This window comes from Penicillium solitum (assembly GCF_028829755.1).
Source record: "Penicillium solitum strain IBT 25940 chromosome Unknown utg000005l_segment0_segment0, whole genome shotgun sequence".
Taxonomy (NCBI): domain Eukaryota; kingdom Fungi; phylum Ascomycota; class Eurotiomycetes; order Eurotiales; family Aspergillaceae; genus Penicillium; species Penicillium solitum.
The window spans coordinates 2205252-2232376 of record NW_027072125.1 but is presented as its reverse complement, the minus strand read 5'-3'; the positions used below and the strand labels follow the sequence as shown (position 1 = coordinate 2232376).

Sequence of the window (27125 nt, the reverse complement as noted above, 5' to 3'; positions counted from 1 at the left end):
CCACGATCGCTACCCCGGCTGCTAATCAGCCCACCATGGCGTCAGTTCGCTCTTTGGGCGTCCACGAACCCTCCGCCGTCTCCTACCTAGTCTCGGAGGGAATCCTCCCTCCTGAACCCTCGGAAGACCATTATAACTGGACGTTATGCGTCGACGAAAGCGGATTGACTGGCCCCGTGGACGATGAGTTAGTATGGACGAAACACTGTGTCGTATGGTCCCGCGCAGGGATGGTGAAGAGAGTATTTCGAATGGACCCCGAGAAAGAAGAGATTCGGCATGCTCTGTTCACTCGGTTTGCAACGGAAGATACGAAACGCTCCAAAACCGCGCCTTCAAGTCGACCTGAAACAACTACTAGTACGCAAAAGCAAAAGCGGACTGAAACCTTGTCAACATTGGATCTACATGGAGATGCACGAGTGGCGGTTGTAGCTCCCCAGCACTCCAACGAGGCTCTTTCTAGGGCTTTGGTGGTAGTCCTCAAATCGCAAGCTCATATCTTCTTCGTGGCGGGCAATAGCCATACAATTCCCCTTCCATTTGAGGTTGACTCCATCTTTGCTACACCTCGAGGTCTTATTTTCCAAAGAAAGGTCCAGGATGAAAATGGTGACAGTCAACACCCAACTGCGCCAGCGAATTCCTTCATGTCAGCCTCGCTATTCGACCCCGGTGCCTCTCAGTCATTTTCCCTCAGCAAAAACAAGCGCCCATCAACGAAATCGCCAGCTGCCCCAGGTCCTTCCTGGGTGCCAAATGCCAGCTCAAGTACGGACTTACCCCGGGTTTTCTCTCTCATTAACCCTCATTCCGAGATGGGTCTGGTTGTGACATCGCAAACATCCCGCTGGCTTCAGAGCAGCGTCAATAGCACCAGAAGAAGACCATCCGGGTTAGAGGTGCTAGACCCTGTAGATGAGATTGTGTATATCTCTCCAAAAGACGAACTCTCGGGCACCAACAGACCAAACAGTGGCCCTTTGATTCTAGTGGTTACCATCAACACAACTACGGGTATCTATACGATATGGACTGCGCGCTACAAAGATGATGAATCAGGTGGCTCAATGAAAGATAAAGCCAGGCGGGAAACTGGAGGTACCCGGTCAGTAAGGCGAAGCTCGCATTTCGGGATGGCGACTGGCGCGACAACACCGGCCGCTCGCTCTGGAGCAACCCGAGAGAGCTTTGGGCCTCGAACCGACAACTGGCCTTCCACTCAGTTATCTGAAGGGAAGACTGATGCTGAAGACGACTTGGCTTCGAGGGTAGCCCAAGACTTCGGGGATGTCGGTGTTCCCCTCAAAACATCCAGACGAGTCAGCTCACTGCTCGCCCGAACAGACCTTGCAACTAGTCAGGACCGTATCACTTTTTCGGACTTGGCCACTGGCAGTCAGTCCAGCACCATGCCTCATGGTGCTGGATTCAGACAGTCTGTTGGAGGAGCAAGCACTCGTGCAAGCTTTGGTTTCAACCCTCGGGGCTCTCTGCCTCCAGGCACGGGGTCTGTTTACAGCACTGCAGGCAGCTTTCTGGATACCCCAGTGGACAAGCTACTCGAAGAGCTCAACAATGACAGTCTATCTTCCGGGTTCGAGAACATTGCCCTACGCGAATCGACATCCGGACTCCCGGAAGAACTTATATTGACCAAGGTTGAAAGTTTCTCGTCCCAATTCTCGGGAAGCTTCCAAAAGGAGCCAGCATCCCGCCGGTTGAAGGTCTCTACGTTGGCCTCCACCGAGTTTGGAAGCGCCCACAAAGGCAATACAGCTTCCTTGGCAGTATACATCGTGGACCAAGAGGCGCAGAAATTAACTATTGTGAATCTGAGGGCCGACCGAGAGCCAACCCCCAAGAACCGGAAGAAAAGGTCCAAGGCCGCCGAACAGCGTCCGTTACTCGTGCGTGCGGTAAGGATCCAAAATGTCTCAAATGTCTTGGATGCTTGTAGAATCTCCGATGGGGATCTTTCGCGAATACTCTCACTAAGTGAAACGGACAGCGGACACCGCGAGCTATCATTGCAAACGCTGTGGGGTAGTCCCGTCAAAGTTGAGGTTCCTGTGCCACTGCAGCTGTATGAACCGGATGGCATCTCTGCCAATAAACTCGAGAGTCGCCCGAGAGAAAGTGGTGTCAATCGGGTTATGGCGGATCCCGACCTCGTCTTCAACAAGTTTGATCACGGGTGTTCTCGAGGGAAGATCGACCTGGTAGACACCGATAAACAGCGCCACAGACTCCAAATCCGAATGGAGCCCCGCAACGAACTGGTGAAGAAAATACTCAAGATCTGCAAGTTTGCCTTGCGTGAGTCCGAGAAAGCGGGTGATGGCATTATGGTCGCATGGTGGGAGGTCATGAAATGGCTTCGGGGCAAGGAGGAAAACAAGATTGAGTGGACCGCCATGACAGTCGTCTTGTTGAGTCTAGCAGCCCCATTCGTCGCCCCTCCACAAACGCAGACTCCCAAACGAGCGCGTCGCAAGAAGGGTCTACTCAGATCGAGTAGTGGAGGACACCTGGACCTGGAAAGCTGGGAGTCCATGCTGGACCTGGAGTCTGGCTCATCCGGTGTCGTGGCTCCGTGGATGATGGACAGTTCCTGGGGGTGGATCGTTGAACAAGACGCAATTGAAGGTCTTGCATCGGGAGATGCACATAAAGGTGCCAATGCCAGTCGGTCTACTTATCGCCAGAATTCGTACTTGATCCGGTGCATCGCCCTCAGCCGTGAATTCCTTCAAACTCCTCAAGGCCTCAGGGCTGCTGGTCGTGACGGCTACCTCCCTATCTCTGAAGCATTCTCAGAGAATACAAGATGTACCGCATTGTGCAGTGTTCTTGTGGCCTTGCATCTATTGCGTGAAGAACAGAAGCTCTCCACCTGCGACTCGGAGGAGTCCCAAAGACCTCTGGGGCTGCTTGCTCCTGTCATCGCACAATTGGGCGGCTGGCTAGGATGGGAATCCTGGAAATGGACCGAGGATGCCTATTATGGCACCGAAATGGCCAGTATGGAGCGCTGGCAGTTTGAGGATAATACTCATATCACTGGGCTAAAAGTTCCTGCCGAACCCTTCCCGCCACCGTCCATATTCGAATTTTTAATGGGTGCTGCTGCTCATCGGAGCCCTACGCCGTTTGTTTCTCTTCTCGATATTGTGAATGCATCTGAGCGAACTCCCAGAAAAGGGCGAATGTGGCGCGAATGTTTCAGCATTACACCAAGGACGTGTGCGTTGAATGGTTTCTTCGCCGAAGTTCACAGTGTCTCAACACCCTTAGAAAAAATCAAGCTTTTGCAGCGCTGGGGGTTCACGAAGAGTGTCATTGATAGCTTCCCAGAAGGTGTCAGCGCCCCGCTTTATGAAGCTGTTATGCAATGCCAGATTGAAGCCTCCACGTCCTGGAACGCGACGCTCCTAGAGCTGATTGACAGAGAAGACCTTTACATGTCGATGAACCCGGCTCAAACCAATTCATTGGCAGCACCACAGCAACCTAACCATAATGCCATCCGAGATTTCCATTATATCAGCAGCTCGGCATTAGATATTGATGCCATCAACGCCTTTGAAGCATCTGCAGAGGCTGACCGATACTCAGTCACCAGGCTGATATTCCGAGATGATAAGCGATTTATGGAGGCAGCTAAACTACTCAACCAGTCCAAAGCACCGGTGGCAGAGTGCATAGCCGAACCTGGCTGGAGTGACTCGGACTTGTTAGAGGCGCAGAAAGAAATTGTGCAGCTCGTAACAGTTCGAACGTTGTCTACTCCAGCGGGTCGTGCAATGCTCACTTTTAGTGGCCGATTGCCTTTGTTGACCGAGAAGCTGCCGATCCCTTCATTTTCCCTGCAGTGCGTCATGAAACCGGACAATGTGACTGTCAGCGCGGATAGATCTGCGTTCTCAGAAGAAAAGGTCTGCTGGGCCTTCTTCCACAACGGAGTATCAACCGGTCTGGCAATTTCCAAGGCTTCGAAGGGTATTGACACGTCGTGGATATTGTTCAACAAGCCACAGGATCTTACCAACCGACATGCCGGGTTTTTGTTGGCTCTGGGTTTGAATGGCCATCTTAAATCGTTGGCCAAATGGGTTGCTTTCAAATACCTCACTCCCAAGCATACCATGACATCGATTGGTCTCCTGCTTGGTCTCTCTGCGTCGTACCTGGGCACAATGGATACTCTAATCACACGCTTGCTTTCGGTACATGTTACAAGAATGCTTCCACTTGGAGCAGCTGAGCTAAACCTGTCGCCGTTGACCCAGACTGCTGGAATTATGGGCATCGGTCTACTTTACTGTGGCTCCCAGCATCGTCGTATGAGCGAGGTCATGCTCTCGGAAATCGAAAACAGTGAACAGGACGAGCAAGCCGCTGCCACCGGAGAGGAACTCCGCGACGAAGGATATCGTCTGGCCGCAGGCTTTGCCCTTGGTTTCATTAACCTTGGCAAAGGCGATGACTTGCGGGGCATGCGCGATATGCACATTGTTGAACGGTTATTGTCAATCGCCGTGGGCACCAAGACCGTCGAAATCGCCCATGTACTCGACCGTGCTACGGCTGGCGCGACCATTGCCCTCATGATCATCTTCATGAAGACAAACGACTCGGTACTAGCCAAGAAGATTGATATTCCTGATACCACTGTTCGCTTCGACTACGTGCGGCCAGATCTGTTCCTGTTGCGAACACTGGCACGACACTTGATCATGTGGGATAGTATCAAGCCCACTGCCGAGTGGATCAGCCAGAGTCTGCCCGAAATCTACCGGGGGCGATCACGACTCACGGATGTGCGCCGGCTGCGCAGCGAAGACATGCCATTCTTCAACATTATTGCAGGCCTCTGCTTTGCCGTTGGTCTCCGCCATGCTGGATCGGGACAAACACAGGCCCGAGATCTGTTGTTGTTTTATCTAGACCAGCTTATCCGCATTTCACGGCTACCTGTGCGAAGCTACGATGCTAGACTTGCCCGCAATTCGGTTCGGAACTGTCAAGATGTGGTGGCCCTATCTGCCGCGGCAGTCATGGCTGGCACGGGTGACCTAGCTCTCTTCCGGCGCCTGCGATCGCTCCATGGTCGGATCGACGCGGATACGCCATATGGCAGTCACATGGCGGCACACATGGCTGTCGGAGTACTCTTCCTCGGAGGGGGCAGCTACACACTTGGAACATCCAACCGCGCTGTGACCGCGCTCATCTGCGCATTCTACCCGATCTTCCCAACAACGGTCCTTGATAACAAGTGCCACCTCCAAGCCTTCCGCCATCTCTGGGTTCTCGCTGCTGAACCACGATGCCTCGTCCCTCGTGATCTTGATACCCGCCGCCCAATCTCTATCCCCATCACCATAACATCTCATGACGAGACCGCCCGCACTGTCAGTGCCCCCTGTCTACTGCCAGATCCTAGCAGCATTGCCCGTATCGAGATACGCGGACCAGACCACTGGCCGCTCGTTCTAGATTTCAGCCAGAACGATGCCCTACGCGAGAAATTCCTTCGCGGCGACCCATCCGTCTACCTTCGCCGCAAGGCAACCTACAGTCCAAGCTCCTCAACCTCCGTCTTCGCGTCCACCCTGACCGGCCTCAGTGAAGCCCAAGATATCCTCCCATCAACCACCGGTCCTCTCTCAAACCCAACCAAGGGCCTCCCACCCTCGGCATGGCCCACCCGCACGGCGCTACTCACCGGAAAGCCATCTGCAGCGATGACTCCGTCCCAAAACCCTTGGGACTGGGTCTTCCACCTCCCCTCCCTACAAGACCTCGACATCCGCGAGCGTTCCCTCGTCCTCCCGTCTTCCTTCCCGATGCGCTCCACGCGTATCACCACCGATCTTGTCTCTGTGCCACCTTGGCTGCGTACTTCAGCGGTGGATGCGAGACTCGCTCTATCGCATACTGTACGCAACATCGTGCAATCCGCACGCGGCCGCGGCGCTGATCCGGACCAAATTCGTGATCGGATCTGGCAGCTTCGTCTGTTGTTTGATTGGCTAGATCGTACTCACCCCGGCGATGAACGCGACCATATTTCGAGTAGAGGGCTGCTATCCCCGGCGCAGGGTCAGCCGTCTGGGCTGTGGTTGCGGAGAGACTTTGTTGAGGAAGCTAGGTGGCAGGTTTGGGGTGTGCAGGTTGGTGATCATGAGAGTGAAACTCAAATATAATTGTATTCGCATTAGGAAAAGAGATCAAATCCCCAATGCTATGTGTATTTTCTATTTCTCGTCTGTCTTCTTCTCCAATATACATTCCCCGGAAGTTCATCTCCGCAGAGGGGTAACTGATAACACAATCCACAGCTTCCATCCCGCCATCGCCCTCTACTTCTCTTAGAATCATCCCGATTTAAGTCAATTCAAGCCAATTCCTGTCTATACCTGTCGCAGTCCCAATTGCAATTCCAATTGCAGTTCCAACCATCAAAACCATGACCAATCAACCCCAAAAACAATCCCCTCCGAAGCGGAGTGAGTCTCCAACTCCAACCTCTCAACCAAAACACAAAGACACCGCAGAACAAAGAACTCCAAAACTAACCATCTCAACAGTATGGGCCTCCCTAATAACAAACATGTCCTACCTCCCAGGCCTCCTAACCCTACACCACTCCCTCAATCACCCCTCCCCAGACCAAAGCATTACAAACCAACCCCAACCCTCCCCATCCCCAACCCCATCCCCATCCCAAGGAACAAAATACCCATTCGTAGCCTTCTATACCTCAACCTTCCCAGCCGAAGGCCTCAAAATCCTCCAAAGCCGCAACATCGCATCCCAATGGGTCCCCTCAGTGACACCCGCCGGCACCCGCAACTACGCCAAAGACCCGCGCTTCGCCGAAACATGGAACAAGCTAGTGGTCTTCTCACTCGAACAGTATGAGCGCGTCGTCCTCCTGGACGGCGACATCCTCGTCCGTCGAAACATGGACTCGTTAATGGAATTACCACTCGACGATGAAACCGATGCCGAGGGAAGCCGGGTGTTTGCGGCTACGCATGTTTGCGCCTGTAATCCCATGAAGAAGGCGCATTATCCTGCTAATTGGTATGTAACACCACAACCAACACCAACACCAAAACCAAACACTCTACGCTACTACAACTACCACTACAGTACTAACATGCCTCTCACTAGGATCCCATCGAATTGCGCTTACACAACGCAACACTCCACCCCCGCCGACGCGCAGAACATCGCCCCACCTCCGGGCTCCGGTGTCGGGATGCTGAACAGCGGGGTGTTAGTCGTGCGGCCTTCGGCGCGTGTATATGACGAGATCACAGCTGCATTGCAGGAGACTGCCCGGATTGAGCGGTACGACTTCCCCGATCAGGAGTTGTTGTCTGATGTCTTTGCTGGACGGTGGGTTCCGTTGCCTTATGTTTATAATGCGCTTAAGACGTTGCGGATTGCGGGGGTGCATGATTCTATTTGGCGGGATAGTGAGGTTCGGGCGGTGCATTATATATTTGCTACGAAGCCTTGGCATGAGGAGGTTGTAGAGGGGGATTTGTCTGGGTTGGATGAGACGGGGGTTTGGTGGTGGAGGGCTAATTGGGAAAGGATGAGGGTTGAGAGGGGCGTTGGTGTTTTGGATGAGTTTTCTGGGTCTGGGTGATGATATTTTTTGGATATTATTCTTCCCTGTTAGATAGATTTTACTGTTGTACTTCTTTGTTATAGATTTGTAGATGGGTTATAGTTTTAAAATAGAGATACTCTGTAGAGACATTTCAGTTCCAAGTTCCATATTGATAGTGAGTGATATTGATATTGATATGGATATCCATGTCAATCTGAACAGCTCCTATAACCAAATGCTATACATGCAGGTCGATCTAAGTATATCCATGCAAGGGGCGCAATCTGCATCAACGTCGTCAGGCGTCAAGCATCACGCATGATGCATTCTCATCTGTTCAATTCCAATCAACCATCATACCCAACAGCCTGGAGCTCTTTCCGCACTGCATCCTCAGTCTGGATCTTCTTCATCTGCGTATCCTCCAGCTTCTCACCACCAGCAAGACGCATCTTAAGCTCATCAATGGCGCGGATCTTCTTCAGCAGGCCACGGATCTTCTTATCCTGAGCAGAGGGATCATCGACAGGCACGGGAGCAGCGACAGGGGCAGGAGCCGGGGTAGGGGCAGCAGCAGGAGGAGCAGGGGCAGACTTGGCCGCACCGTTTCCATTCGGGAGGCCAGCATTCTTACCACGGTTACGGTTGCGGTCGGGGCTGGGTCCAGTCGGGGTGTTGGCAACAGGAGCATCAGTTCCATCTTCCTTGGCCTTCTTGGCCGCCTCGCGCTTCTTCTTGTTCTTTGCAGCGGACTTGGACAGGTTCTCGGCAGGCAGGGCGACGCCGCCGCCGGGTGCGGCTCCGGGAGGCAGGTACTCCTCCGAGGGCTCAGCACCGGGGATCTCACGACGGCGGGGCTTGCCGAAAGTGTTCATGCTGGCGCCGGGCACACCGTCGCGGACAAAGGCGGCACCGCCTTCGTCTTCACGCTTGAATGCGAGCGGGGTCAGTTGGCCACGGGCGCCGGGGGGACGGTAGGCACCTGCGGGCTTGACGGGGGCCTTGCGCGTGCCCATGTAGGCAGTGGCGGAGGGGTGGGGCACAGGCACCTTGGTGAGCGGCTCACCCAGAGGGTGCTGCTCGATGCTCTGTGGGCGCCAGGTGACATCGTAGAGCTCGGTCATCTCCTCGTTGTAGGTGAGACCGCCGCTAACGTGCCAGATGCGCACTCCGTTGTCGACGCGCAGGCGGGGGCTGGTCGTCGCGGTGAGGATGTACTGTCCGTCGGGCGACCAGGCGCACACGCTGGCGTTGGAGGCCTCGACGGTGGTGATCTTGTGGTAGTTCTTATCCATGTCGTAGAGGTCCATTTGTCCTGCCAGGTTACCGAAACCGGCAACCAGCACGAAGCGGCCATGGGGCGAGAACTGGATAGTGTTGCGCGGCGCGAGGGGGAAGTTGTGCTTGGGCACACCGCGGAAATTGAAGATGGTCGTCTTAGCGGGCATGTAGCCGTACACAACACCGAATTCCTTCGAGTTGGGGTTCCAGCTAACATCGTGAATAGGACCTTCCTTGTCTGCTGGTTGTTAGTTGAGTTCAACAAGTAGTAAACCAAAAGAGAAAAAAAAAAAAGAAACATACCAAGATCAATGCGCGAGTCGAATGCACCACTGGCGCTCAGCAAGTACAGGGTCGTCTCGCCGTAGTAACTCTTGCCAGTACGATCCACCTCAGTCTGCGCAAGCACGATCAAAGTAGTTCCAGAAGCGTTCCACTTCAGCTGAACCTTATCGCCCTTGAAGAAGCTCTTCTGGGACACGGGGGCAGTGAACTGGGGCACAATGAACACCTTAACCTGGGCAGGCTGGCCCTTGCGCTCAGGAATGAACACGGCAATAGACTGAGTCTGACCAGGCGACAATGCAAAGTCCGCCACTCCCTCCACGCGCAACTTGTTCCAAACAGTGGAGAGGTTGTCGCTCTGGTAGAACTGAACCTCGTTGGTCACGGTGCGGGCGCACAGCCGCTCATCGGCAGTGTACTGCAAGTTCCAGCCGGTCTGCGACTTCTGGACGAAACTTCCCACAACCGAGTGATCGTCTCCGTCCTCAATGGCACGCCACACCTTCAAGTTCTTGACAGCGTCTCCGTTCTCGTCCTTGGATGTGCGCTGCCAGGTGATCACATAAGTGCCGAGTGGCGAAAATCCAAGCTCGAACACGTTATCGGCGGGGATGGTCCCAACGACTTGGCCCACGGAAGGGTCGATAATGGTAACCCTGTGTTGGAGAGGAATGTTAGATTTTGGACGTGAAAGTGGGGGTTAACCAACTTACTTCTCGGGTGATGCCCATGCGAAGTACCGGCCACACGGCGAGTAGGCGCTACAGCGGAGGTTGCCCTCTGGTCTGGAAAACAAGTCAGCGATATCTCCTTTTTTGTTATCTGGCTCAATTCTTACTTCGCGAACCCAGAAAGGGGCTGGTAGACAGGGGCGGCATCCATGATGCTAATGCCCTTGAGCGTGCGGACTGTGCGACTATCAGCAACCATTCATCTACTCGAGGAATGCGGCCCAAATTCAGGAATAAGGATGGGGAAAGGAAAACCACATACAAGCAAGTTGCGTAGGAGCAGCCATCTTGATTTCGACTCGCGGGTCTAGAATGAATCCACCAAAAGAGAAATCGAGTGCTTTTCGGGAACACTAGGTAAAATGGATTCTTCTAGGAAGAATACGAATTCACAAAGCGAACTTATAGGACCAAAATAACCTCGTAGCGAACAACGGACCCGGTGAAATAACGGGGAGTCGAACAAAGGCGAAGCAAAAGGCGAAGCAAAAGGCGAAGCGAAACGGGCTTTTCGGGGGTATTTCTCGGATTGGGATCTCGTGTGGGTTTCTGGGCAAGTGAAAACAGCAAGTCGGCGGAATAGAAGACTGCTAGACAAGTCAATGCCAGCAAAAGAGGTCGGGCGAAGAAAGGTAGTTGGGGTGGTTGAAGAGTGAAAGGAAGAAAATTCGGGTTTGGCGATGTGGCTCAGGCGGCATGCCGTCATCTGCGGTATACGCGTTGTGCCGGGAATCACAACTGTATAGATTGTATGCTTCGGGTTGGATTGGAGCATGGATAGAACTATATACTAGCTTGGTAATTCAGTATTCTATATGTCTAGATATCTAGCTAACCTGAAAATAATACATAATGTGTCCGGATTTACGTGGAAAAGACAGGTGGCAAGGGTCTTTGGAGGGGAAGACCCAATCAGGTACAGACGACACTTGGATATTTGGAAGATATCATGTCTCAATACACAGTTTGCTCTGTTTATAATTACATTCATAGTCATAGCTACTTTGAAACAAAGACACAAAAAAAAGAAGCAATCCATTCGAGGCATCAAGCCACTAAAAAAAAACGCCTTCGTAACCTCTTGAATCTACCAAAACATCAACCAGACTCTAATCCCGGCCTGGCGAGCCAAATCCACTGCTGCTGTGCCCAGGTGTGGAAACCAATCGTGGAGTTCTGGCAGTAGTATCAACAACATCCGAGTCAAAAGTCATACCATCAACCATGCGCGCATCCTCATTCACAGGCTCGGGGGTCACCGACCCAGCCGGTGACGCTGGCATCATAGAGCTCTCCCCAGCATGGTGCTGTTGTTGTTGAAGATATGAAGCCAGCGGAGTCGGGCGGTTGACATTCGAGCTACCCATAGAAGTAGGTCGTGCCCCGATACCTCCAGAAGACACACGGTTCATTCCAGGAGGACGAGAAATCGGTCCACTGTAAGTACTGTTGGCACCCTCGCCAAAACCGACCAGACTGGCATTACCCTCGTCACTGACGTTACCGACACTGGAGGTGCCGTCGTCCTCGTGATACTCGCTCATTTTGTCGGCGTCGTATGTGTCGCTACTACTCGCCCAGGTGGTGCGTCCGGCGATACTTCCCGTCGCGCTAGCGCTGCCAACTGTGCTGCGCTCCTTCAGTGCTTGACTCTCAAAGTATCCTGGAGCATATGGCGGGAACACTTGGCCGGATGTTTGGCCACCGGCGCGAGCTGTGGCAACGCGCTCAAGACCGGCTAGGCGAGAGATGCGGTCTGCGCGCTCGGCCTCTAGGGTTGTGGTGGAGGAGGTGGAGGACTGGTGCGCATGGTGGCTGTGAGGGAATGGTTGGCCCTGGTGGCCGTCTTTGATGGCTGTGGTTGAGAGAGCAGATAGCGACGTAGTGCCGGAGTTGGGGGTGCCTCTGATTTCCCCGTTAATTAGCCAAGTCAGTTAACTCTCCATGTTATATGCAGACACAGGGAAGACGGAGTTATAGAGAGCTCTTACGGTCCCATATCCGATGGAGTGACGGGGTCCGATGGGGGAGGAGGCAAATTGATCAGCGTTGGAGTAGTCATGATGAGATATGAAGATGAATTAACTCTCTGAAAATTAAGCAGAGTCAGTAATTCAGTGAGAGAAGTCCAAAGAGATGGTGGTTGGAGAAAGAGAGAAGGAGAGATGGTGGACTCGAACTTGAGAACTAAATAATTAATTTCCCCCCACGTCATACCTCGGTGGAGACTACGGTAAAGTTTAGTGGCCATTGGGACAATAATGCGGGTCACCATGTTATACAACATATGTAGTCCCAACATGTCTGAGCTAATATATCTAGTATTTTGCTTATAAGGCTCTATCCTGGACGAAACATTGAATTATCCAATTTATTTGGTGGAAGAAGATATTAATTAGTTATATTTCACCTATATTTCACCTATATCATTTATGTCTTTTATACAAACCTAGAGCTCCACTGTCATAGTGGACACTAATTACCACCATACAAGGTCAGTCCCGTCTTTCATCTTTCCCTATATAAAGGTCATTGTTCGGAATTTACCAGAGATCCAATACTGGTAAACACACGCCAAATTCATGCATTCGTTCATTCATGTATACAGTCCTATAATAAAATGTAGAAGAGAAAACAGCCCGCTGCTCCCCCTAATCCCTAAACCTTTCGATTCTCATAATGCCCCCGAAGATCATCCACCTCTTTCTGGAGTTTGGTGAGATCAGCCAGGATGTCAAGGGCATTGGATGGTTGTGGAGCGGGTGTCTTGTTCTCCTTCAACCCCATCACATCACTACTACGGGTAATGGAATCTCGAGTGCGCCGAGGCGGAGGGGGCGGAGGTGGTCCAGTAGAGCCACCCGGTACACTCCCATAAGATGATGCCCGCCGCCCAGCCTTCAGTGATGATGGTCTGGAATTAGTGGGGGGAGACAGGTTCAGCGAGATATCTCCCAACGGGGCAGTCGCCTGGAAGTCTCCCGATGATGGGGGAGGCATGCTGATTCTCTTGTTTTCCAGTGCCCGACTGGAAGGGCCCGGACTGGGAGGCAGAGAGCTATCATTGCTCTCCGAGTCGTAAGAAATATTTAATCTGCTGCTAGTTTTGGACTGTGTAGACTTGGATCTCCGCATCTGGCTGTGTCGGCGACTGAGAGGTGGCGTCGGAGGACGCTTATGCTGAGACTGGCTGCGCTGAAGCGAGTCCGCCGACCCCGTCGCTCCGGGGACCGAGAAATAGTCCGTAGCCGCTGATAGAGACACCGAGCTGGGATGCGAGGCGCCGGGCGTCACATTCCCAGAGCCATGGATTGACAGGCGGTTAGTAGACCGAGACCGGGCGGTCTGGGAGGATTCTGCGGTGGCTGTAGAGCCGATTCTGCGGCCGTGATGACTCCTAGGCGGAGGCGGCGGCTTCTTGTCTTTGGCTCGGCCGAGGGGGCTGCTTGCGTCAAGCTCTAAAGACAACCGTGCTGCAGGACGTCCTGCATAGGAGCTATCTGCAGCTGCTGCAGACCGCATGTTGTGGTCGGGTGATATTGGGGATCCATCTGCTGATGGAGCTTGGTGTGGAGCTGACCCAAGAGATTCTGGTCGATCATCCTCAAGGGGAGCTGGGCTCTTGTACCGATTGGTTTCCTCCTCACTATCGGTCGCAGACACCACCAGATTGAATGGGTTTGTCTCTTCGTCCGAGGAGCTCGAGTCATCTACCTCGCGTTCGAGCGATATGGACGACTTCCTGGGGTGACCGTTCAGGGCTATAGGTGGAGTGGATAAAGGCTTGGAGGGCAAAACAGGGACAGAAGTGCCCGAGTTGGTAGGCAATGGATCTGCGGGATTGCCTGTATATCCAGATTCATCAGCGTTATGTTGGGGATGATCTCCCCGTGTTACCGGAGAAGCCTCAGGAGGGGAAAGAGGGGGAAACAATACTCACCCGGATTTCTAGGGCGAAAGGGATTTGATCTAGACATCGCGAGAATAAATCTGTTAGAACCGAGAGAAAAGGAAGAGAAGAATTGAGGGGTCCCCGCCGAGTTTCTTATCCATTGAGGTTCCTAGTTACCTTACGCGCCGCGTTCCGAGATCGAGTCCGGCTTCCCCGAGAGGCTTTTTTGAATCAAATGCATCAAAGTATACAACCTTGGAAGTTCTTATATTAAGATAATAGTTCAGTCAAATTGGAATATTGAAACGAATGCGTCCCAGTTCCCTATTTTACATGGGAAAAGGGTCCAGGTATGGTACAGAAGCATATAAGAAACAGAAAGAAAAAAAAAACGCTCTCCAGAGAATACAAAGCCCCCCCATATGCCTCACCCAGTGCTGTGAAATAATAATAAAAAAATGATCCCTCCCATATCCAAGCCCCCTCACCGTTCGTTATAGACATGCCATGTCTCTTCATCCTCGAAAAACTTATGTGCCAGGCGATTGCCACTCTCCGTGGGCTGGCTGAAGGCAATTTGACCCTTTGTTATTTCCATTCCGTAAATAAAGTTGATAACCACGCAGTCGAGGAGATCCAAAGCGATTCCCTTTCGTCGCGAAGATCCAGAAGTCCAGATGCGAGAGACTCCGACAATGGCCGGGCGGATTTCATCTCGCGTCGAGACAGAGGAGCCGTTATGCGCGTCGCCATTTGGTTCCTTTACCACCGGTCGCGATTCCCAGATGCGTTCGGTCAGACAGAGCCCGACACAGCGGCTGTCCTTCATGTGTAGAAAGACCCGGTAGCGATCTACTTTCTCGGTCGGACCATCCTGCAAATGTTTGGGTGGTTCCGTTTGACTCCAGAGGGTCTCATCATCGATTTCCGGTGATGAAAGCTCTTTATTGACGACCTCGAGAACCTTCTTCGCTTGGCTCTTGGCGCTAGGCGACGCCTTGCGGTCCACAATTACCACATACCCCTCGTCGAATCGAGTCGCTTCGTAAACCCAGCGTGAGGCATTCGCACGCATAAATGCCTTGCCCAGGTCGATCCCAGTCGCATTCATCTCGTGGAACTTTTTATGCAGTGCTGCATCCTCTGTATTGGACGGGATATATTCCATGCCACAGGTAGCACAGGTCTTTCGTGTATCATTTCCCAAGTCGATCTGCATCTGGCGCATCACGGGTTGTTTCTGACCTTTCTGCTTGGGTGGGTCCACGGATGCGCGTACGCTATTCGAATTAACCTCTGTCAAGGGCGATCCGGCGGTGATTTCCTTGTGCTTGCGCTTGAGAAAGGCAAATGTCGGCTTGCGGGTATTTGCTGGTGGTGGAGTTAACCGTGGAGGTGGCGAGGATGGGGGTGTGGTGAGATCGTCAATATCATCGAGCGTGCCTTCCGATAACAGGGAGTTGCGACGCGACGGGCTCGACAGCACGGCGGCTGAAGACTCGCGGATAGCATATTGCAGGTTGGCCTCAGCTTCATCGGACTCATCCACGCGTCTTTTCTTCGCGGCGCGCTCATCGTCATAGACGCGCCATGTTGGTCGTCCGTAAGTTTTCATAAGTCCTCTTGAAGGATGTTAGTTCTCACCCCCTTGTAAATTGAACCCAATATACATACCTCTTAAATGAATTGGTAACTGTCCACGGCATGACCCTGACTTGTCCAAAATTTGTTCAGGGCAAGGTGGGATGAAGAAGTTGACAAAGTCAAGCTTGACCGGAGCACGCGTGGGACGCTAGTCTTGTTTAGGTCATATTGTTCCAAAGGGAATGACTAATCTCACTGACCTTCAGAGCTTGGGATGAGGTATCCCTTGTCTTGTCTTGTCTGTTGTTTTTGTTTTCCTTGGGATTTTCAGGGCAATTTCAAGTTCAAATAGGAAACAAAAAAAAAGATGATGTGGAAATGATCAACAGTTTCCGGTGGAGAGCTGGGTTTTTGTAGTTTTTTTAAAAAAAGGAGAGTCTCGCCACCAGCCGGGATTAATACCGGGCCAAGGAGAATAGAAGATAAAAAAGAGTCAGAGAAGTGAAGAAGTAAAGATGCGAAATATGTGAAGATGGTGAAGTGCAGATAAACGGAGTATAATAACAATCACACCAGCCTTGTCAAATTCCTGTGGTTGGTATGTCGGGCACTTCTTTTTTTTTATTTTTGCCCCCTTTCTTCATTGATTCACAATAATATAAAATAATGTTTATGGAGTACGGATGGAGTACACAATTGGCAGTTAGCAGACAGGCTCCAATCTCCAAAATTCAACCAATGAGACTATCTTGTGTGCACTGGTGAAAGTCTACCAGGGAGATTAAAAGATGACGCTCTCCTGAGCCCCCCTTGGCCTCTGATTGCCAAGGTGTGCAAGGCTTCCACCCAGTAGGACCTTTCCCATATTGCATTGTGCAAGGAAGTGCACGTTGGGATTGTGATCATCACTATTGACCGCTTGAATACTTCCCGTTCAGCGCTTACAGGATACAGGTTACAGGTTGCAGCAATTCATTTCATCTGAGGGAATATACCGGGCGCTTGGGGCCAACCCAACACGAACTATTCCGTGCTGATTGGGTCAAGACCCGACAGAGATCTTGGATCTTGTCAAGTGATTGGCTTAATGTTAAGCCAGGTTACGAGGTTACCCATCGATATATGGGAGGCCTGGTCCCCCTCCCCGGATTTCACACAGACTGGCCACTGATCACTTGGCATGTCAGAGAAGTATGAGCATTCAGTGCTGGAGCCTACGGAATACGCATTCATTCCGGTCGCTACCGGACCGCGGAGTCCGTATCCACGAGAGGCGTCATAAGCTCCAACTCTGAACAAATGTCTCAGGATTGCCTGAAGAACTACTCCTTCAGGACCCTGGTGACAAAGCTTCCTTGTACCACCTTTGCCATTCTCACCCATTCGTGGCCTTCATATCTGTGCTGACCCTTCTCATCCACTGGATAGGAGCCCCTCGGTGTACGGAGTACGCTGCCCCCTAAGAGGCAATGCTAGGCATGGGCCAGTCAGATCTGTTTGTTCTGAGTCACCCACGCAATTTAATGCATATAATGTTACACATCCTCATCATCTGGTCTAACCATATCCTCCAGTGGTATTCATTGTGCTCCGGGAAGTACTGTAGCTGCCGAAGTTACCAATCTACTAGGATCTGGTCCAGAGGCAGATAGTCTCGACCAAATTTAAGTCGATGTTTTCTTGTCGGGTGCTATGATGTTGTATTGAGAGGATGTTGGACCTATCAACCTATAAAAGAGAAGCCTTCATGTGGCTTTCCTTAGCCGATTATGGCTAGTTCAAACAGAGCTAGGATCGTACATATCATACATTAGTACGGAGTACTCCGTATAAGCATGATACTCCGTAAACGGCAGAACCGGGGGGGAGTATAGTGTCGATCTCTCTGCTGAGTGGCACTAAGCACTAACCGTTGGAGCTAACATTAAAAGGGAATTAAGGGGGAATTTCTAGAAGTATTGAAGATGGGTTATAGTTATACCTATATAGAGTATGGAGTTATATATATATATATTTACTATTCTACTATATCGGTATTTAAAGATTTCCATCTATAAAAAGTCCGAAACATACACTCTGATCTATAAAGAATATAAATAATAAAAAAGAAACATAAACAGGGTTAATATGCAATGTCAGATTCTATATAATTCCATACTTCCAGCTGACTCCGAAGTCCAGGACCTCCCGCAGAATCTCCCGGGGGGCCATTTGGCCGCTTTTCTTTTTTTTTTATCTTCCCCGAGTTTCCTCCCCCCAAAACTCTTCAACTCCAACAACTTTTTGTCAATTATATCAACAATGTCTGACCAAGAACAAGCTGCCGGCAAGAGAAAGCGTGCGAGTAAGTATTGGATCTGCTTTTAATGTTTTCCTCCCTTGCTTTATATCTCATTCGGGTTGAATTTTTCTTTCTTTTTTTTCTCCGGAACTACACTTGAATCACAATGCTTCAACAATCACAATGCTTCAACCTCAATCTTCCAGAATCAATTTTGATCTGGCCCGTGTGACATGTCGCTGGGCACCAATCCATTCGGATTATATCCCAGCCACATCTGTCACATTTCCCCCCTTCCCTTTACCCCTCCCCCGCGCCTAAATCGCAATTCCATCATCTTAAAAAACTTGAACATGTCTAACACCTCTCCTCCAGGGACTCAGTCATGCCCTCCTCCGGAGCTCCCCCAGCTGGTTGCCGAACAGCATGTGCCAATTCCATCCCATGATAAGGACACCCAACGCTTGATTGTGGTTCTGTCCAATGCGAGTCTGGAAACCTACAAGGCTGTCTCCAGTGGACGCTCAGGGACCAAAGATGAGAAATTCTCTCTACTGAACAGCGATGAGCACATCGGTATCATGCGCAAAATGAACCGTGATATCAGTGAAGCCCGACCGGATATTACCCACCAGGTACGATTCAACATCGCCAGTGGCAATACCAAGGTCAAAAAAGAATACCCACTAACTCACCGTAGTGTCTGCTCACTCTTCTCGATTCCCCCGTGAACAAGGCCGGTCGGCTCCAAATTTTCATTCACACCGCCAAGGGCGTTTTGATCGAAGTCAATCCTTCCGTCCGCATCCCGAGAACATTTAAGCGGTTCGCCGGTCTGATGGTCCAGCTGCTCCACCGACTCTCCATCCGTTCGACCAACTCACAGGAAAAGCTCCTTAAGGTTATTAAGAACCCGATCACCGACCACCTGCCCCCCAACTGCCGCAAGGTGACCATGAGTTTCGAGGCGCCCGTGGTCCGCACTAAGGACTACCTGGAGTCGCTGAACCCCAACGAGAGTGTCGCTATTTTCGTCGGTGCCATGGCCAAGGGCCACGATGACTTTGCCGACTCTTTCAAGGACGAAACTATCAGTATCAGCAACTACAGTCTTAGTGCCAGTGTTGCCTGCAGCAAATTCTGCCACGCTGCCGAAGAGGTTTGGGATATCCTCTGAGAACCCCAAATAAAAAAACAAAAGAGAAAGAAATCGCGCCCAGAGAGCGCGCGTCCTTGTTGTCTGTACTGACGGCACATTTGCACCTTTTTTTTTAAATACGGGGATTGATTCGCAGAACGAAGGTATCGGTATCTCTGCATATGCCTGTCCTTTTGAGTATTTTGGCTGTTATTAAGCCCAACTCTACCTTTCTATCTCGGTTTTGTTTGGGGGGGAAACTGGGAATACTGGGACAGCTTCCAAGCATCGGGATTCATCCCAAGGTCTATGGTTTAGAGAGCACCTGGTTCTTTTTTCCTCTTATACGTTACGGGTCGGATGGCATTTGGTTCCTTTTCGCCAGTCCTTGATCCATCTTGCTTCCATCCAGCTTCAACCTCGACTGCTGTGATGTGTAGACCAGAAAAAGTGAACAGCACATAGATCAGGGCCCATTCATTTGGGATTTTCCTGAGACACATATCTTCAACTTCTGTGTTCAATAAAAATATGGCTTTTTTATTTTTTTTTAACTCGTCTTTTTTTATCTTTTCTTTAGTCAAATACTTATAAACTACTCCGTAATAATAATCCTGATTCTTGACGTGGCATGCAATTAGCCCTCGCCTCACTTTGAATGTGCGAATCGGATCGACGGTGGCGATATGAGATGCACTTCTACCCATCGTATATTGGTGATATATATTGTCGATAGATATTGTAGATTAATATGTATTAGATATCATATTATTTCTATATAAATCATATTATTACTTAGAAACCGATGAAAAAAAAAAGCAATCAAATTCTCAATGTACATACGTGTATGACTCAACCATAGCCGTAGCGGTCAGCACATCTACCCAAGTCCACCTGGCAGGACTTTTTCTCCTCCCCCCTCCACTCTCAAGTCTACCATTTGCTCACGAGAGAACAAGTAAGCAAAAAGCCCACTTAACGTCGATAGGCTCCTGCACCTCGCTCAGGGCATCCAGAGCAGACGCCCCATCCGCCAACAGGAATCCACATTGGCTCCCCGCGATGACCTGGCAGGGACCCATCTGCACCCCTCCAGCCATAGAGCGTTTCACCCTGCACGGAGTTGGGCCCCTAGATATCCCAAAGCAGCCAGGAACAGGAACAGCATTCGGTCTGACTACTGTGCCATTGGAAGTACGGACTGACCTTCTTTCTATTCTCACCAAGTACGAAGTACAGAGTATGGGTTTAGGCCTTGAACACGCCTCGTCCTGGGGCTGTTTCAACTTTCCCGTGCAGATCGGGTACTGAGCATTGACTTGATCGTTGGGCCAATCGTCTATGGACCCCCCACTTGCCTGACTCCATACAGAAATCACACGTCCTCAAGTGTCCACCAACGTACTCCGTCCTCCGTACTATCGGAAGACATGCGGTGTTCTGGATGACCCCTTTTTAGCTTGGGCAGGATTTTGGAGGCTAATTTATTCTCTGTTTTTGGATTAGAGTCACACAGCATTTATTCTGACTGGCTCTTGGGGAGCATCGTTCATGTGGCCTCATTTCCTGGCGTCATAGTTCTGGTTATAGACTTGGATTCCCTCACCGTATATATCTTTACCGGTTCCATTTAATCTCTCTCTTTCTCTTTCCATCCACCTTCGTTTTTCCCATTCTTTCTCAACTGTTTGTACGTGCTGGTAACCCAGGCACGTCGACTTCCAACCTTCGCAATGCCCGTTTCGCATATCACCTTGACCGTCTCTCACCTCCCGACCTCCACCTCTTTCTTCTTATCATGTTTACAGCCATTGGGATACCAATTCATCGGTCGACATGACGACTATATAGGGTTCGGGCAGAAGCAGGGGGAACCTGCTGATTTCTGGATGACCGAGACTAAGCCTGGGTGAGTTCTATATACATAAAGAAAAAAACACTCCATCTTTCGACAAAGCTAACATGAACCAAAGATCCCCTCCTGGTGCAGTCCACGTCGCCTTTCCAGCCCCGTCGAAAGACGCAGTCGGCTCGTTCTTCATAAGTGCCCTAAAAGCGGGCGCGAAGATCCACGGCGAACCCAAGATGCGAGATTCGCAGTCAGGGTACTTCAGTGCAGCCGTCATCGACTTCGACGGCAACAGCATTGAAGCCGTGTACCGGCCCAGCAATGCCTCTGTCATATCATCGGAGGCTAGCGGACCGACAATGGCTCTTATAGAGAGTTCCAGCCGCTCTGTGGTCTCAAAGGCGAGCAGCAGAGCTAGCACAATTAAGACAGAGAGCATCGCACCTCCGAGGTCTGAGGTGTCCGAAGCCAGGTCTGTGGCAAGATCTGAGGCAAGGTCCGAGGCACGATCTGAGGCAAGATCTGAAGCTCGATCCGAGGCAAGGTCCGAAGCCCGATCCGAGGCCAAGTCGCGTGCCATTTCCAAGGCACCCACAACCTTTGAGCGGTCTGCACCAACAGTCGTATCCCGCCAATTCCAAGGCCCGCCGCCACCGTCATACACGGTGCAAGCGCCCGCACCGCCCCAGAGCGACGACGGCAGCAAGGCAGCCAAGACGATCGTGGGAACGCTCATTGGCGCCGCGGCAGGCGCAGCCATCGCCTACGCAATGGTCAAGGGTGACTCCCAGTCAACAATCCAAGAACCCGAACAGCCAACGCAGTTCGTAAGCAACTTCCCTCAAATCAAAGCCGCGGCTCAATCCTTCTTCGGCAACGACGACCAGCAATCCCAATACCGCGCCATCGAAGCACCCTCACCACCACGCAGCTCTTACACATCCGCCTCAAACCCCCGCTCAACCCTCACGCGCAGCGTAACCTCCAAGAACCCCCGCGCCAGCACAGTCTACGAGGGCACCGAATACATGCACGATAACCCCCGCCGCGCCTCAGAAGGCAGCATCTACAGTATTCCCGAAGACACCCCGCTCCGGGCAATCGAGTACCCACCAGCCAGCAACGCTTCGCAGCAACGCTACGCCTGTGCCCCGTCAACCTTCATCAGCAGCTACCACGACGAGAAGACCCGGGCTCCAAGCAGCGTGCACAGCTCCTCAACGATCAAAGCATCACAAAGCACCCACCGGCGCCACAGCCACGACGACCGCGACGGATACGAGTCCGTCGTCTCGCAGCGTTCGCAAAAGAGCCAGCAAAGCACGCACTCGCACCGCGCGGCCTCAGTGCGCTCTTCCTCACACGCCGGCAAAGACAACGCTAGCGTTGCATCTTCTTCCCGCTCTGCACGCAATATCCCCCTCCCCGCTGGCTCAAACGCTACATACTACTCCAGCCCGAGTATCCACAGCAAGGATGGCGGGAACTCATATTTGTCTGCACGGAATGTCCCACTTCCCGAAAGCGTGGCGGATCTAGATGTCGACTCGCATGTTTCGCCTGATGACTCGATTAGCCAGGTTGGATCGCGTGCTCATCGGCATCGCTCGCATCGGTCTTCCAAGGGGTCTAGGGCTGATGATCATGTGAGTCCGGCGGACTCGGTGAGTCAGGTTTCGAGGGCTAGTCAGAGGACTGCTAAGGCTGGGGAGGGGTCGAGGGCTGGGAGTCGACGGGGGAGTCAGGTTGCTTGATTGGTGATCATCCTGTCGGGGGGAGATTTTGAATTTTGATACGACAGATTTGATTTGATGCGGTTTCCTACTATTAATCTTTTTTTTTTATTTGCATTTACACAGATAGATATACATACATACATACATGGTGTTTTTGGGAGTTGGGCAATTGGAATGCATTATTCGAGAGTCAGTGTTTTGAAGTTGTAGTTGGTATACCAATGAAGTCCAATAGTTACTAACTAGTCCAATACTACACGATGTACAAACTACAGCCTACAAGTACCGAAAAGCTCATTAACACATAGACGGGCCTGCCTAGATTGTGTTATTTAAGGAAAAAGATAGAAGCCCCTAAACGCAAGACACAAGACACATAATAGGTGATCTCGAAATACTCTCCGAAACCCCCCAAAAGCATTACCCACCGAGTCCGAAGCATCGCCTAGTACAAAGAAGCAAAAGAACTGGAGAAAAACTCGGCAAAGTCCATAATTCAATCCTAGACGCATGTAGCGTTTTGCAAGAGAGAAGAAAAAAAAAATGGATGCCATGAATGCATGAGAATTTGTCATAAGGATCGTTGGATATGAAAAGTCCCAGAAACTCAGCCCAACAAGACAAGGTCAAACCCGGCGCAAATGGAGTTTTTAGGCACGAAAGCAGGAAGCAAACGCGCGCAAGAACAGGTGCATTTGAAATCAACACAGAGAGTTTGGGGGGGGGGATGAAAAAAAGACTGAAAACGTTTCTACGACCACAGGTACGCCAGGCTTTCGCGAATTCTGAATCTAGAGCGGGGGGCAAAGAAAGCGGAAAGATGCAGAGCGACGTTGAGATGACACCGATGAAGAGTGGTCGAGCGAGATAGAAGCCGCAAGGAGGGGGTTATTGAGGGAGGGAGAGATAGAGAAGAACATAAGCGAAGAAGGAATCAGATTTGTCGTTTCACTCAAATAGCGTACTTCCGTGTCCACTCGCGAGCTGTCGCCTCGTAACGGGGTCGGTCGGTCTTGTAGACGTGCGCGATTTCGGGCACAAGAGGATCGTCCGGGTTGGGGTCTGTGAGCATCGAGCAAATGGAGAGCAACACTATGAATGGTTAGAGATTGTGTGTGTGTGGCAGATAGTGAAAGGTGTGGTCTTGCTCACCTTTAGAGATGGTGAGAGCAGGGCTCCATTGGTCTCTCAGGATGTCCAGACAGATGCTGCCGTTGGAGTTGATGTTGGGGTGATAGATGCGAGTGGTGAAGTTGACCTTGGGAGGCTTGAAGGGGTAGTCGGTGGGGAAGTGAATGGCAAGGAAGAAGACACCGCCAGAGTATGGGGAGTCACCCTATATGATCTGTTAGTAAAACGAATCTGGTGATGACTCTGGATTTCGCAGAGGGCCAGATGGCCCCCCAAGGTCCTCCAGAGCAGAGATGAGAACGACTTACAGGACCCATGATGGTCGCTTGCCAGTGGAACTGCAAGAAAAAAAGACAAGTCAGTCATCCATGATCCTCTCATTGATATCAACCTGGTTCAACACCGGGGCGGTTGTGCCCCGCCACACGGCGCCAACCAAGAAAACGAGTATTCATACCAGATCATCTCCAACGGGGCCAGCGGAGCAGGAAGAGGGTGGATCACTAGAGGAGAGTCAGAGTCATGAATCGCAGATGATGGTATCAGGATAGGCTTACCGGCCGAGGTCAGTGAGTTCCTTGTTAATACGCTTGAGAGCCATGACGAAAGAGTGAGAAAGGTGTAAAAAGTAAAAAGAAACTGGGTGATGGATCGTCAGTTGTTGATTCAAGTTAGAGAGGAAGTAAGTCGACTTACGATTACGTCTTTGTGTGGAAAAGAAGAGGGAAGAAGATAATTGGGAGTCTCAAGAGGGGGAAAAGTGCCCCCAGGTGGGCGGAATCGATTCTGTCGGTATTGTACGACCCAATACGGAAATACCGGGCGCCACACTGAGATGACACATCATGATTCAGCTTTGAGGCTTACCTATTATTTAAGGCATTGAAGAATGAGGTAGAAGTAGATAGAATTTTGGATATATATATGTACATATGTCCTTTGAATTAGAATCGTTTGTTTCATGAAAGAAGGCAAATCTTTTGATAGGGCTGAATCATCGAATTTGGCGGGGTTAGGCAAAGGCATGTACACAAGACAGCATTTGCAGATACTAGTTACATATGTATTTCAAATGTTCAGCCTGGTGAATGGAGAGCAGTGTCTAATCAGATAGATCTTATATGTAATACATACATACATATAATTTCAAGTTAAAATCATATTCAAATCTCTTTCTTTCAATATACCTCTGTATTGAAAATCCGTATTACACCGCATGATACTGATACACTGCCCCTCGATGATGTCACGTGCGGGTGAGGCGCCCGCAATTTCCCGCTTGGCCTAAAGAGGAAGGAAGTATGCTTTTGATAGCGTGACCATATACTTATGTTGTACTCAAGGCTACTACTGATGTCCGTACTGGCTACATATGTATTATTATTATAAGTACCGATATAACTCTTTGAATCATTTGATTGGGATATATTCTATATACAAGTACGTTCTTTTTATTTTTAGACAAAGGCCTGCTTGCCCGTAATGGCACGGCCCAAGATCAAAGCTATTGGAATATGCATTAGCCTCAGCCCAACACAGTCAGGCAGGAATCACTTACCATGGATATCACTTTGACCCTCGTAGGTCTGCACCACAAACAGGTTGGCCACATGGCGGGCAATGTGATACTCGTCACTGGCAGCATTGCCACCAAAGACTTCTTGCAGACTAATACCAATGTTAGTAAAGCAAACCAAAAAAAACAAAGCCAAAACAGAGAAACCTACGTTCTGGAATTAGCCAGGGCACGGTCACAGTTCTGACGCTTGATCATCGAGATCATCTCAGGCGTGGCCTTGCCAGCATCCTTAAGACGAGCCACCTGAACCGCAGCCAGGGTTCCGTAAGCAGCATCCGTAGCGGCGTTAGCCAACTTCATCTGAATAAGCTGATACTTGGCAAGTGGGTTGCCCTTGAACTGCTTGCGCTCCAGACTGTACTCGCGCGCACGGGCAAGACAATCCTCCAGGGCACCCATGGCACCAAAGGCAATTCCCAAGCGGGCACTGTTCAAGCACGTAAAGGGGCCCTTGAGACCCTCAACGTCCGGCAGCATATTCTCCGCCGGTACGGGGCAGTTATCCATATGGATCATACCAGTGATGGAAGCACGCAGGGCACTCTTATTCTTGATGGCGGGCGTCTCGTACGACCCGGGCGTCGCACGCTCACGCTCCACAATAAACCCACGGATCTTTCCCGTGGACTCGAGCTTAGCCCAAACGAGGGCAAGGTCAGCGATGGGCGAGTTCGTGATCCACGTCTTGCTGCCAGAGAGCAGGTACATGCCCTTTTGGGTGGGGTGCTCGCGAGCCACGGTCTCCATGGACCCAGGGTCCGAGCCGTGGTTGGGCTCTGTCAGACCGAAGCATCCGGCGACTGTACCCTTAGCGAGGCCAGGAAGGAAGCGCTGTTTTTGCTCCTCTGTGCCAAACTCGTAGATGCCGGTCATGGCTAGCGAGCTCTGAACTGACATGCCTGATCGGTATCCCGAGTCCACGCGCTCGACTTCCTTGGTGATGAGGCCCGATGCCACAGTGCTGACACCGGCGCATCCGTATCCTTCAATTGAAGCTCCGAGGAGGCCCAGGTCGCCCATCTCTTCTAGGATTCGACGGTCGTAATCCTCGTTGCGGTAGGCCTCTGCAAGAGATCACTGACGTCAGTTCACCATTTCATAACAAAAGCAGATTGAACATACCCAAAACGCGGGGCGCAAGCTTATCCTGGCAGTATTGGCGTGCTGTATCCTGGATTGCCAATTCCTCCTCTGTGAACAGCTCCGCTGCGGCGAGGGGATCTTCCCAGTTGAAGATGGCCGAGGAGGCATATCGGCGGCCTGCCACGGAGCTAGGACCAGCCTGAATTGAGCGCGCAGCTGCGCGAAGCAGAGATCTGTTCATCATGGCTAAAATAAAAAAATATACACAATTGTACAGAGTGGAGAGAGAACAGAAAGTTAGAATTGTTGCGGGGGAGCTCAATCAAATATAGCACTAATGGCGGAGACCTCGGCAGTTTGGCAAATTTGGGGTAAATGAAATCACCGAGTGCAATGTACACAGAAAGGATAGAATTAAAAGATCAACAGTATCTCGGCCTTGGAATTTATCCAGGTCAATATGACCAGGCCAATATGATTCGACAGAATCCCCGAGCAATGGCTGTTTGGTTCCGCATGTTCGACCGACTCGGACTTTTTCGGTCAAACCGGGTCTATGCCAAGCGCCGAGATGTACTATGTACGCTCAACCTACATGTAACTATAACTAGGTCTCTATATATGATCAACAGTTGCTATGTCGACTTTGAAGGGTGTACTTCGGCATTTCCAATCCTTGTTGGAATGCGTTTGAGGAACGGTTACCGTCGCGAATGGCCTGATAAATCCCGGAAATGGCGGTTTGGGAGTTTAGCCGCATGGTGGCTATGAAAAAGGACCATAATAAAAAATAAAAAAAGTCATCGCCCGTAGGCGATCCGGCAACTTGAGATCAAACGGCACTCAAGCTGAGGAAAGACGGGGATCCAAAGTAGCGGTGCGCCAAATATCACCAACGACAACCACTAAGCCAAATGCCCGT

At 51.0% G+C, this 27125-nt stretch overlaps 11 protein-coding genes across 11 annotated transcripts; 5 read left to right on the top strand and 6 right to left on the bottom strand.

Annotated features, from left to right (window-relative positions):
* Positions 1-35: 35 nt before the first annotated feature.
* On the top strand, positions 36-6212 carry N7455_008475 (anaphase promoting complex subunit 1; the record flags this gene model as incomplete). Its single annotated transcript, XM_065605885.1, has 1 exon — positions 36-6212. One exon carries the CDS (start codon positions 36-38, stop codon positions 6210-6212), a length of 6177 nt encoding a protein of 2058 aa, XP_065460834.1.
* A 263-nt stretch (positions 6213-6475) lies between these two features.
* Positions 6476-7669, top strand: N7455_008474 (Glycosyl transferase family 8; the record flags this gene model as incomplete). Its single annotated transcript, XM_065605884.1, has 3 exons — positions 6476-6515; positions 6597-7095; positions 7186-7669. 3 exons carry the CDS (start codon positions 6476-6478, stop codon positions 7667-7669), a joined length of 1023 nt encoding a protein of 340 aa, XP_065460833.1.
* A 311-nt stretch (positions 7670-7980) lies between these two features.
* N7455_008473 (translation initiation factor 2A) lies at positions 7981-10217 on the bottom strand (the record flags this gene model as incomplete). Its single annotated transcript, XM_040960446.2, has 5 exons — positions 7981-9152; positions 9218-9855; positions 9913-9984; positions 10038-10107; positions 10193-10217. 5 exons carry the CDS (start codon positions 10215-10217, stop codon positions 7981-7983), a joined length of 1977 nt encoding a protein of 658 aa, XP_040809067.1.
* Positions 10218-11039: 822 nt separating this feature from the next.
* Positions 11040-11992, bottom strand: N7455_008472 (uncharacterized protein; the record flags this gene model as incomplete). The annotated part of the gene is made up of 2 exons (XM_040960487.2): positions 11040-11835; positions 11922-11992. 2 exons carry the CDS (start codon positions 11990-11992, stop codon positions 11040-11042), a joined length of 867 nt encoding a protein of 288 aa, XP_040809114.1.
* A 596-nt stretch (positions 11993-12588) lies between these two features.
* Positions 12589-13907, bottom strand: N7455_008471 (uncharacterized protein; the record flags this gene model as incomplete). Its single annotated transcript, XM_040960456.2, has 2 exons — positions 12589-13775; positions 13871-13907. 2 exons carry the CDS (start codon positions 13905-13907, stop codon positions 12589-12591), a joined length of 1224 nt encoding a protein of 407 aa, XP_040809082.2.
* Positions 13908-14306: 399 nt separating this feature from the next.
* Positions 14307-15528, bottom strand: N7455_008470 (ESCO family N-acetyltransferase; the record flags this gene model as incomplete). The annotated part of the gene is made up of 2 exons (XM_040960426.2): positions 14307-15444; positions 15497-15528. The coding sequence occupies 2 exons, from the start codon at positions 15526-15528 to the stop codon at positions 14307-14309; spliced, it is 1170 nt and encodes a 389-aa protein (XP_040809126.1).
* Positions 15529-17572: 2044 nt separating this feature from the next.
* On the top strand, positions 17573-19460 carry N7455_008469 (18S rRNA pseudouridine methyltransferase; the record flags this gene model as incomplete). Its single annotated transcript, XM_040960474.2, has 3 exons — positions 17573-17750; positions 18063-18322; positions 18388-19460. Coding segments are annotated over 3 exons (915 nt in total), but the record flags the coding sequence as incomplete, so codon positions are not given.
* Positions 19461-19887: 427 nt separating this feature from the next.
* On the top strand, positions 19888-20136 carry N7455_008468 (uncharacterized protein; the record flags this gene model as incomplete). Its single annotated transcript, XM_065605883.1, has 1 exon — positions 19888-20136. The coding sequence occupies one exon, from the start codon at positions 19888-19890 to the stop codon at positions 20134-20136; it is 249 nt and encodes an 82-aa protein (XP_065460832.1).
* Positions 20137-20558: 422 nt separating this feature from the next.
* On the top strand, positions 20559-22428 carry N7455_008467 (VOC family protein; the record flags this gene model as incomplete). The annotated part of the gene is made up of 2 exons (XM_040960442.2): positions 20559-20734; positions 20799-22428. 2 exons carry the CDS (start codon positions 20559-20561, stop codon positions 22426-22428), a joined length of 1806 nt encoding a protein of 601 aa, XP_040809079.1.
* Positions 22429-23362: 934 nt separating this feature from the next.
* Positions 23363-24142, bottom strand: N7455_008466 (putative ubiquitin conjugating enzyme (UbcD); the record flags this gene model as incomplete). The annotated part of the gene is made up of 5 exons (XM_040958957.2): positions 23363-23502; positions 23563-23746; positions 23850-23879; positions 23999-24044; positions 24099-24142. The coding sequence occupies 5 exons, from the start codon at positions 24140-24142 to the stop codon at positions 23363-23365; spliced, it is 444 nt and encodes a 147-aa protein (XP_040810575.2).
* An 856-nt stretch (positions 24143-24998) lies between these two features.
* Positions 24999-26447, bottom strand: N7455_008465 (acyl-CoA dehydrogenase; the record flags this gene model as incomplete). The annotated part of the gene is made up of 4 exons (XM_040959012.2): positions 24999-25045; positions 25100-25209; positions 25269-26184; positions 26243-26447. The coding sequence occupies 4 exons, from the start codon at positions 26445-26447 to the stop codon at positions 24999-25001; spliced, it is 1278 nt and encodes a 425-aa protein (XP_040810517.2).
* Between the last annotated feature and the right edge of the window lie 678 nt (positions 26448-27125).